The sequence below is a fragment of the Pristiophorus japonicus genome, chromosome 2 (assembly GCF_044704955.1).
Source record: "Pristiophorus japonicus isolate sPriJap1 chromosome 2, sPriJap1.hap1, whole genome shotgun sequence".
Taxonomy (NCBI): Eukaryota; Metazoa; Chordata; class Chondrichthyes; family Pristiophoridae; genus Pristiophorus; species Pristiophorus japonicus.
In genome coordinates this window covers 234,764,236-234,776,096 of record NC_091978.1, presented here as the reverse complement: position 1 = coordinate 234,776,096, position 11,861 = coordinate 234,764,236, and the positions used below count along the sequence as shown (strand labels likewise).

Sequence of the window (11,861 nt, the reverse complement as noted above, 5' to 3'; positions counted from 1 at the left end):
GTCCACACAGTGTGACCACTTTTCTACAGCCTGAAGAAGTGTTTGCACAAGGAGCATGTTGACTTAAAGGGCTCCAGCAGCGATTTAAATGGAAAACTTTTTTTCGGGTATACTATTATACTAAAGCAAAATGTTATTGATTTTAAGCTCTTCAAAGTTGTTTCCTTTCTCCTTTATAGTATTCTGTGTTTACTTTATTCAGTAGATGCTCATACTGGCCGATTGATAACAAAGCCAATGTTACAATGTTAGAGTATACACATAAAAGGAAAATGCCCAGATTGCTCTTTGAGCATTTAATAATAACAGCTGCAATCATTTTTCCCCATTCTGTAGATGATTTGTCATTGACCTAGAAATCCTTGTCCCAGCCTGATAGTTCATCTGGGGGAATATCCTTATCAGGAGGATAGGTGTCAAAGTATCTATAATCTGTAGGACCTTTAAGCTTTGAAAAAAGAAAAATATGTTATTCAGGTTTTAGTCCCCCAAATTACAGGCCTATAAATTATTCGATTAGTTATGAATGGTTCTCATCAATGACTCATGAGAAAAGGTAGATTTGACCCACTTGGCCCATCAGAATTCTTCCCTCTGGTACCGAAACTGTCCTATCACCCCATCCAACTGTAATTGCAACAATTACAGTGCTTCTGTCTTTACTAAATATCTTGGTCTGCTGCTTAATTCATTTAAATATGGACAGTAGACCATGAGTAAAAATTGCATGGAATTTCCAAAACGGAAACAAGCCATTTGACTCAACTGATCTGTGCCGATGTTTATGCTCCACATGAGCCTCCTCCCACCCGATCAGCATATACCTTCTATTCCTCTCTCCCTCATGCACTTATCTAGTTTTTCCTTAAATGTATCAATGCCATTGCCTCAACTATTCCATGTGGTAGCGAGTTCCAAATTCTAACCACTCTGGGTAATGAAGTTTCTCCTGAATTACTTATTGGATTTATTAGTGACTAAATTACATTTATGATGCTTAGTTTTGGACTCTGCCACAAGTGAAAACATCTTCTCTATGTCTACCCTATTAAACCTCTTTATAATTTTAAAGATCTCTATTCGGTCACCCCTCAGTCTTCGCTTTTCTAGAGAAAAACGCCCCATCTTGTTCACTCTATCCTGATAGTTATAAACTCTTGGTTCTGGTATTAATGTTGTAAATCTTTTATCACAGTACAGTAACTGAATTTCCAAAATATTCCCTTCATTGACCAGTATTTTTCAGATGGGTATACATCATTAAGAAATATTTGTAGCATTAAACTTTCAATTTGTTTCTGTAAACTTAAATACCTGTGTATATATATATATATTACATATGATTGTTTGGTTTGGAAAGTTTTAATTTTTGTGTACATCAAAATGGGGGATGTTAGTGTTCAGATGAGCACTTTTTTACTTTGGGTATCAAAGGCTCGATTTTAACTTGGCCAAATCAGCATTAATGACCTCAAAATGGGGTCGGTAGACTTACCGCACCATTAATGTTAATGCTCCAGCCTCCCCCTCCATTTTCGATCCTTCCCTCCGAAAGACCTGCTTTTCCAGTGTCCCAGCTATCTGATATTGTGTCGGCCTGGACTCAGGAAGCTGCAATGGGTCATCCATAACGGGTGTGCAGCTCACAAGTGGCATGGAAATGAGGCCCGAGCCACTTTAAGGCAGAAATGGGTGAGAATCGCGCTACGCTGGTTGGCAACCCAAAGGTTAAAATCAATTCCCAAGTGTCAGTATCAGATACTTCCTTAGGTGGTATGTTGCAGCCAACTGCGGAGTAAATCTCCCTCTGCTGTGTTCAACCAACAAACCTTTACCCTGATCCCAACAGATGACCCTCTTCTACATCAGTGCAAGTTTTCCAATAGCCAACCTAAGTCACCATTACAGATTCGCTGAATGAGAATGTCAATTTCATTAACAGAGAGTGATGGCAATTTTTCAAGTATGCTTTGATGACGAGGGAACCCCTGCTAATGCCTACAATATTGTATTCATTAATGTCAATGGATTTGGAAAATGAACCCGAGCATATCATTTTTGTATTATCTACCTAAACTGTGGCCAGATTAAATAGGTCATCCTGTCATAAGCTGTTTACAACAGCAGGAAAATTGTTCTTTACTATTATTACCAATATGTTATTGGGTATAGAATGAAATATAATTGAATCATAGAATCAGAAGTTTACAGCATGGAAGGAGCCAATTTCGGCCCATCGTTTACAGTTAACAAGAGGCTATCCAGCCTAATCCCACTTTCCAGCTCTAGATCCGTAACTCTGCAGGTTATGGCACTTCAAGTGCACATCCAAGTACTTTTTAAATGTGGTGAGGCTTTCTGCCTCTACCACCCTTTCAAGCAATGAGTTCCAGACCCCAATAATCCTCTGCGTGAAGAAATTTCCCCTCAAATCCCCTCTAAACCTTCCACCAATTACTTGAAATTTATGCCCCCTGGTTATTGACCTCTCTGCTAATGGAAATAGGCCCTTTCTATCCACTATATCTAGGCCCCTCATAATTTTATACACCTCAATGAGGTCTCCCCTCAGCCGCCTCTATTCCAAGGAAAACAAATCCAGCCTATCCAATCTGTCCTCATAGCTACGATTCTCCACACCCGGCAACATCCTCGTAAACCTCCTCTCTACCCTCTCCAGTGCAATCACGTCCTACCTGTAATGCGGTGACCAGAAGTGCAAGCAGTACTCCAGTTGTAGCCTAACCAGCGTTTTATACAGTTCAAGCATAACCCACTGCTCTTGTAATCTATGCCTTGACTACTAAAGGCAAGCATTCCGTATATCTTCTTAACCAATTTATCTACCTGGCCTGCTACTTTCAAGGATCTGTGGACATACACTCCAAGGTCTCTTTGTTCCTCTACACTTCTCAGTGCCCTACCATTTAATGTGTATTCCCTTTCCTTGTTAGCCCTCCCCAAATGCATTACCTCACACCTCTCTGGATTAAATTCCATTTGCCACTGTTCTGCCCACCTGACCAGTTGATTGATATCTTCCTGCAGTCCGCAGCTTTCTTCTTCATTATCAACCACACAGCTGATTTTAGTATCATCTGTAAACTTCTTAATGATATCCCCTATATTCAAGTCTAGATCATTGATGTATATCACAAAAGCAAGGGATCTAGAACTCAGCACTGCGGCACCCCACTGGAAACATCCTTCCAGTCACAAAATCAACCATTACCCTTTGCTTCCTGCCTCTGAGCCAATTTTGGATCCACTTTGCCCTGGATTCCATGGGCTTTTACTTTAGTGACCAGTCTGCCATGTGGAATCTTATCAAAAGCTTTGCTAAAATCCATGTACACTACATCATATATACTGCCCTCATCGGTCCTCCCCGAAAAATTCAATCAAGTTAGTCAGACACGATCTTCCCATCACAAATCCATGGTGACTATTCTTGATTAATCCTTGTCTTTCTAAGTGAAAATTTATCCTGTCCTTCAGGATGTTTTCCAATAATTTTCCCACCACTGAGGTTAGGCTGACTGGCCTGTAATTAGTCGGTCTATCCCTTTCTCCCTTCATAGGTACCACATTAGCAGTCCTCCAATCCTCTGGCACCACACCTGAAGCCAGAGATGATTGGAAGGAGGAATTGATTAGGAATTGGTGGACATCTAGTTCTGTATTAAGCTAGCAACTCACAATTGAAGACCATTTATTTTGAAGAAAACAATATAACAGAGTACAATAAACTATAAAATCATGACATTCTTACATCAGAATAATGAGCACAAATACCTCTCTTTTTAATGGTGATGATAATGTTCTGGCTTTCAATCCTTCCCAGTTAAAACCACTGAACCATCTGTAGTTGAGCAAAATGAAATATATTATTTAAATACACCCTTTATTTAATAGGACTACACAATTTTAGCTCAAAAATGAAAGTTTGGGTATATAAAAATGAACTGAAGTTCACAGAGGGGTAATTATCTGAATATGTGGTGCATAAGAATGGGTAATAGTGCCTATACATGTCTCAATTATTACTGCAATTGTTCTCTGTTATATTAAATTGTCATCCATTTGTGTATTACATAGAAACATAGAAACATAGAAACATAGAAAATAGGTGCAGGAGTAGGCCATTCGGCCCTTCTAGCCTGCACCGCCATTCAATGAGTTCATGGCTGAACATTCAACTTCAGTACCCCATTCCTGCTTTCTCGCCATACCCCTTGATCCCCCTAGTAGTAAGGACCTCATCTATTGTTGTTATTTTATACAGTGTATGTGGAATGTACAGCACAGAAACAGGCCACTCGCCCCAGCGGGCCATGCCGGCATTTATGCTCCACTCGAGCCTCCTCCCATCCTTCCTCATGTAACTCTATCAGCATAATCCTCTACTCCCTTCTTCCTCATATGCTCATCCAGCTTCCCCTTAAATGCATCTATACTATTCGCCCCAATTATTTCCCTGTGGTAGCGAGTTCCACATACCACTCTCTGGGTAAAGAAGTTTCTTCTGAATTCCCTATTTGATTTCTTGGTGACTATCTTATATTGATGGCCTCTAGTTTTGCTTTTCCCCACAAGTGGAAACACTCTCTCAGTCTACTCAATCAAAACATTTCCTAAATTTAAAGATTCTATGTAAATAACAGAGAGATATCAATCATAGGCTACATACAACTGATAGAGTATTCAAACAGGCTCATTTAGATAGACTGTGAAAATTCACAGACCCCCAAGTCAAGGCTGCTACATGCTGCTCAGCATGTTGCATTAACTCATCAATCAACTTGACATTTTCGGACCTTGGGTAGCGAGCCAATAAAACGTTAAAAGACTTCCAATTGAGCCAATAAGGTCAAAGAAGGCGAGTTCTTTTCTGTAAATTGATCCAGGTATAAAGTACAGCCATTTTGACCATGTGTCTCAGTAAGAACAAAGACCTGGCTTGAAGCCAAGCAGTTTGTTGCTCTCTGCCAGTATTAAAAAGTTAAAACTACCATCGAAGTTCGTATTTCATTGGAAATTAAGAGATCTAACACAACCTAGGGCTGAAATCTTACCAGCCCTGCAAGTGAAAGTTTGGAGGCAGGCCCTGTAGTATATGAAATGATACAATGAAATCCGTACTGTGAGCCAGTGACTAGGTATAACCTGGTCAGTCTTTAATGGCTTCCAGAAGTGAAGATACAAAGGTGAAGTTCAGGTTATATACTGGGCCCAGCACGAGTGTACCTATGACCCTAGGACCTCCGACGGTAGTGCCCCCTGGTGGTAGGCAGCCCTTATGTACATACATTGCATCATCCCCCCCCCCCACCCCCCAGTACTTGGCACAAGTCCATATTACAAGTTCAGACGTTCCGGAGCCCTTCGCTCTCTGGTTGACCGTCTCAGTACAATCCGAGTGCTTTCCAAGTCTCTCACGACTTGGGGCTGGGCATTGACCACAGTGGGTTCTCCTAATGGCTGGACGTGAGTTGGTTGGTCGTCTAAGCTCACGGTGTCTTCTTCCAACTGTTCTGGTTCATCAGTGTGTCTGAGCTTGATTTGATCAATGTATTTCCTGTACATCTGCCCATTCTTGAGCTTAACCATATACACCCAGTTACCCTCCTTATCCACAACATTGCCCAGGAGCCACTTGGACAATTGACCATGGCTAAGTACAGACACTGTGTCATTTACAGATATGTCGTGTGACACTGTGGCGCGGTCGTGATACCACTGCTGGCGTTGATGTCAGGGTTCGACATGATCGTTGAGGTCAGGATAGACTAGAGAGAGCCTGGTTTTGAGAGCTCTCTTCATCAATAATTCCGCAGGCGGGACCCCGGTGAGCATGTGTGACCTTGTCCTGTAACTGAGCAGTATGCGTGACAGGCATGTCTGCAAGGAACCGTGAGTTACGCGCTTCAGGCTGTGCTTGATGGTTTGAACTGCCCACTCCGCTTGACCATTGGATGCGGGTTTGAACGGGGCTGACCTCACGTGTTTTATGCCGTTGCATTTCATGAACTCTTGAAACTCCAGGCTCGTGAAACACGGTTCGTTGTCGCTGACAACGATGTCTGGCAGACCATGTGTGGCAAACATTGACTCTCAGGTTCTCAATGGTGGCAGTGGAAGTACTGGATGACATGATCACACATTCTATGTCTCATATATCGGCCGTCATTATTACTCTGCTGCAACATGCACCCAACCCCATAGGATGATGCAGCACACGTTAAAACCAGTTTTTTTACAGGGTTCGTACAAGGTCAACAGCTTGTTAGAACAAAGCAGGTTCCGCACCCTATTGAAAGCCCTTTCTTGACCGTCCCACCAAAACCATTCACAATCTTTACGCAAGAGCACGTGTAAACGGCTCCAACAATGTGCTTAAGTTCGGCAGAAAGTTCCCAAAATAGTTCAAAAGTCCCAGGAATGATCGTAACTCTGATGTGTTGTCGGGCCTGGGCGCCCGGCGGATCACCTCCGTTTTAGCTTCGGTGGGCCAGATCCCGTCTGCAGCAACCTTCCTGTCCAAAAACTCGACCTCTGGGGACAAAAACACACACTTGGGCTTTTTCAACCGCAAGCCTACCCGGTCCAGTCGGCGTAGCACCTCCCCCAGGTTTTGGAGGTGTTCCTCAGTGTCTCGACCCATTATTAGGATGTCGTCTTGGAATACGATTGTTCCAGGAATGGATTTAAGCAAGCTTTCCATGTTCCTCTGAAAGATAGCGTCCGCCGAACGAATGCCAAACAGACACCTGTTGTAGATAAATAGCCCCTTGTGCGTCGTGATGGTGGTCAGAAGTTGGATTCTTCAGCCAGTTCCTGAGTCATGTAGGCCGAAGTGAGGTCCAACTTGGTGAACAGCTTTCCACCTGCCAGCATGGCAAAAAGGTCCTCTGCTCTCGGGAGCGGGTATTGGTCTTGCAGTGTCACTCGGTTGATGGTGGTCTTGTAGTCGGCACAAATCCTGACCGAGCCATCCGCTTTGAGAACAGGAACAATGGGGCTTGCCCAGTCACTGAATTCAATGGCCGAAATTATGCCCTCTCTGAGCAGCCTGTCCAATTCACTTTCAATTTTCTCACGCATCACATACGGCACCACTCTGGCTTTGTGGTGCACTGGTCTGGCGTCTGGGGTGATGCGTATCACTACTTTGGTGCCCTTGAACATCCTGACACCGGGTTGAAACAGTGCCCAGAATTTTTGTAGGACCTGTGAGCATGAGCTTCGCTCCACAGATGAAATGGCGTGCACATCCCCCCCATTTCCAGTTCATCTCGGCTAGCCAGCTCCTCCCCAAAAGTGCGTGGCCATTTCCCGGGACGATCCAGAGTGGCTGTCGGTTCTCTGATCCATTATGTGTTACCACCAAGTTTGCACTGCCTAGCACTGGGATGATTTCTTTGGTGTATGTCCGTAGCTGCGTGTCAATGCATTCCAGTTTTGGCCTGCTAGCTCTGTGTGGCCATAGTCTCTCAAATTGTTGGGCGCTCATAAGGGACTGGCTGGCTCCTGTGTCCAGCTCCATGCGCATCGAGATGCCATTCGATAAAACTTTCATCATCATGGGTAGCGTTTTGGTATATGAGCTGTGGACGTCAGCCACATGAACCCGCTGAGCTTCAGCATCCATGGCTTTGCCCCAAGCATCATTCTGCATTGCAGACCCCTCGTCTGATTCCTCTGTCTCATAGATTAGCCTCCCTACAGCCTTTCTGCACATTCTGGCCAAGTGTCCACTGATGTTGCAATTCCTACAGATAAATTGCTGGAACCTGCAGCTTTTTGCAGCATGTCTACCCCCATACCTCCAGCATGAGCTGAGGTTGTTGTTAACAAAAGGACTGTTACCAGGCATTCCTCTTTGATTGTCCCTTTGGTTATTTCTAAGCGCTCTGATGGTGGGTGTCAATGGTCCCATCACGGGACGCATTGTTCCTCGAGATGGTGTGAATTGCCGATCCCGTTTCCATTGTCCCTGTTGCGGGCCCACCCTAGAGTCTGTTGCTGCCTGGCCAGTTTCAAAATGCCCTTGCCTGCCTGCGGGGTCCTGAGCCGCGTTCACAATGTTAACTCCCTGGTCCATCGCCACGTTGGAACCAGAGCTGCGTGTGTAAATTAGCTTGGTCTCCTCTTCCCCTGCCATGAAGGTCTGAGCTATCAACGCCGCCCTTTCTAAAATCAAGTCCTTGGTCTCTATGAGTTTCTTGAAAATCCCAGCATGACTAATGCCCTCAATGAAGAAATCCCTTAACATCTCCCCCCTGCAGGTGTCTGTGAACTTAGAGACTGGCCAAGCGTCGCAGGTCCGCAACAAAGTCAGAAATGTATTATCCCTCCCGACGCCAGTGTGTGTAGAACCGGTGCCGGGCCATGTGTACGCTACTCGCCGGTTTGAGATGCTCACTGATCAGCTGGCTGAGCTCTTCGAAGGACTTATCCACCGGCTTCTCGGGTGCGAGCAGGTCTTTCATCAGAGCATATGTCTTTGGTCCGCAGCTGGTCAGTAGATGCGCCCTCAGCTTGTCAGCCGCTGCTGCTCCCAGCCAGTCCTTCATGACGAAACTCTGCTGGAGTCTCTCAACGAAGTCGTCCCAGTCCTCACCCACACAGTAACGTTCCTCTGTGCTACCGGTGGCCATCCTCGTGGTTTGGTGATTCCCGTTTCTCATTGCCAAATGTGGTGTCCCTGCACCTTGCTGCTGAATCACACGAGGCATGTACTGCAGACACGGTCACTGCGTGACCTTTCTTTATTCCCAGGACCAAGAAGTGATGGCCTGCGTGGGACCTCCCTTTAAACACCTGAGTGCCCAGGTGAGGGGTGTCTCCCACAAGTTCACCCCCTGTGGCCAAGGTGTGCATTTCCAGGACATATATACAGTGTACAGTGTGGTTGCATGAAGGTTACAGTTACATGAAGGTTACAGTTGTATGAAGGTTGCATACATGACAGCAATGTTCCTGATTCGTTTGCTTGTTGTAACACACATCTGACCCCATACGAAGACGCATCGTAAGCTAGCACTAAATGTTTACATGGGTCATACAGAACAAACAGTTTGTTGGAACATAACAGATTTCTGGCTTTTTCAAAAGCAGTCTCTTGTGATTTCCCCCATACCCAGTCATCTCCTTTGCGTAGTAACACATGTAGAGGTTCTAGCAAGGTGCTTAACCCGAGTAGGAAATTACCAAAATAATTGAGGAGTCCCAGGAACGACCGCAGCTCCATCACGTTCTGTGGTCTCAGCGCGTTCTTGATAGTCTCCGTCTTGGCATCGGTGGGTCTGATGCCATCTGCCGCGATTCTTTTTCCTAAGAACTTGACCTCTGGTGCCAGGAAAACACACTTCGAGCATTTCAACCTGAGCCCCACACGATCTAGCCGACTTAGAACCTCTTCCAGTTCTGCAAGTGTTCGATGGTGTCCCGACCTGTGATCAATATGTCGTCCTGGAAAACCACGGTGCGTGGAACGGACTTTAGCAGACTCTCCATGTTCTTTTGAAAAATAGCCGCGGCCGATTGAATCCCAAATGGGCATCTATTGTAGATGAACAGACTTTTGTGCGTGTTGATGCAGGTGAGGCCTTTTAAAGATTCCGCCAGCTCCTGAGTCATGTAGGCCGAGGTCAGGTCCAACTTGGTGAACGTCTTCCCTCCTGCCAGCGTCACAAATAGGTCATCTGCCTTGGGTAGTGGGTACTGGTCCTGCAGCGAAAAACGGTTAATCGTTACTTTATAGTCCCCACAAATTCTGACCGTGCCATCGCCCTTGAGAACCGGAACAATCGGACTTGCCTACTCGTTGAACTCAACCAGCGTGATGATGCACTCTTGCTGCAGCCTATCCAGCTCGATCTCCACTTTCTCTCGCATCATGTATGGCACCGCACGTGCCTTATGGTGGATGGGTCGTGTACCAGGAACCAAGTGGACCTGCACCTTTGCCCCAGAGAAATTTCTCTCAAACAGTGACGGGAACTTCTCAAAACCTGGCCACATGAGGCATCGTCGACAGATGAAAACGCTGGGATGTCTCCCTGTTCCAGCGGATTTTACCCAGCCAGCTTCTGCCGAACAGTGTGGGGCCATCTCCTGGTACAATCCATTGTGGTAGTTTGTGCACTGCTCCATCATAGGAGACTTTTACTGCTGCACTGCCAATTACAGGGATCAACTCTTTAGTGTAAGTTCTCAGCTTGGTATGAATAGGGCTCAGCTTGGGCCTTTGTGCCTTGTTGCACCACAGCCTCTCAAAGGTCTTTTTGCTCATGATAGACTGACTCGCACCCATGTCCAATTCCATGGATACTGGAATTCCGTTCAGTTCAACTTTTAAAATGATCGGTGGACATTTCGTGGTGAAGGTGTGTACACCATACACTTCTGCCTCCTCAGTTCGAGTCTCTAGTTCAGTTTGATCAGCCATGGATCAGTCTTCCTCTGCAACGTGGTGGTTTGCAGGGTTTGCAGCTTGTCTGCACATTCGCTGGTGGTGTCCCATTGTTCCACAGCCTTTGCACGCATAGTGTTTGATGCGGCAGTGATGGGTTCGATGATCACCTCCGCAGTGCCAACAAGATGTTAACTGCCTCACATTCACACTTGATGGCGGACTCTCAGTCATCTGAGGTCGTTCAGTTGCAGGCATGTCCGTTCTGCCATATGCATTCCTGGCTGAAAATGGTGTTACTTTGTGTACAGTACTTGCCGATGCATCTTTATGCTAGGAAATTTGTTTGGTGTTATCGCTGGTGGACATAAATGCCTGGGCTATTATTATGGCTTTGCTCAGGTTCGGTGTTTCAACAGTCAATAGTTTGCGAAGGATAACCTCATGGCCAATGCCAAGCACAAAAAGTCTCTCAGCATTGGCTCCAGGAATCCACCGAATTCGCAATGTCCTGCAAGGCGCCTTAGTTCGGTGATGTAGCTCGCCACTTCCTGGCCTTCAGACCGTTGACATGTATAAAATCGATACCTTGCGATCAGAACGCTCTCCTTTGGATTTAGGTGCTCCCGGACCAGCGTACACAGTTCTTCATATGATTTGGTTGTTGGTTTCATGGGAGCAAGAAGATTCTTCATGAGGCCGTAGGTTGTTGTCCCGCAGACGGTGAGGAGGATCGCCCTTCGTTTCGCAGCGTTCTCATTCCTTCCAGCTCGTTGGCCACGAAGTATTAGTCAAGTCGCTCCACAAAAGCTTCCCAATCGTCACCTTCTGAGAATTTCTCCAGGATACCAACAGTTCTCTGCATTTTCGCGTGATGGTCTGTTATCTATTACACGTCGCCAGTTGTTATGTCTCAAATAAAGCAGTGTGACTGAATACTGTAGACTTGAGTAAGTGTGACCTTAGTCTCTTTATTTTGACTCCAGAGTGCTGGCACAGTATTAGAGGCCTGTTATATGCAGTGCTCCCAAGGGATGCTGGGATCCCTTAGGACTCCAACAGATGCGCCCTCTGGTGGTGGTAGAATGCTGGTTACAAGGTGTTGCATATATAACACTATCCATTTGGAGTATGCATCCACCACCACAAAAAACATTTTACCGAGGAAGGGGCCCACAAAGTCGATGTGGATTCTAGACCACGATTTGGATGGCCTTGACCACAGATTGAGTAGAGCTTCATTTGGGGCATTGCTTAACTGCATGCAAGTGCTGCACTGCTGCATGCATGACTCCAAGTCCGAGTCAATGCCAGGCCACTAAACATGGCGATAGCCTTCATCATGACAATACCGGGATGCGTACTATTTAACTCTTGTACAAATCTCTCCCTGCCTTTCTTGGGTATTACAACACGATTACCCCACAGTAAGCAGTCAGACTGG

The 11,861-nt window shown here is 45.6% G+C and overlaps 1 protein-coding gene across 1 annotated transcript in view; it reads right to left on the bottom strand.

The window, feature by feature from the left end:
- Window positions 1-352: 352 nt before the first annotated feature.
- Window positions 353-11,861, bottom strand: part of prkg2 (protein kinase cGMP-dependent 2) — a 173,822-nt gene continuing 162,313 nt past the window's right edge. Inside the window, exons 17-18 of the mRNA XM_070863894.1 lie at window positions 3,796-3,862; window positions 353-448 (exon numbers count right to left, since the gene is read on the bottom strand). Of these exons, the coding sequence (XP_070719995.1) occupies window positions 353-448; window positions 3,796-3,862 (163 nt within the window). The remainder of the gene's footprint in view (window positions 449-3,795; window positions 3,863-11,861) is intronic.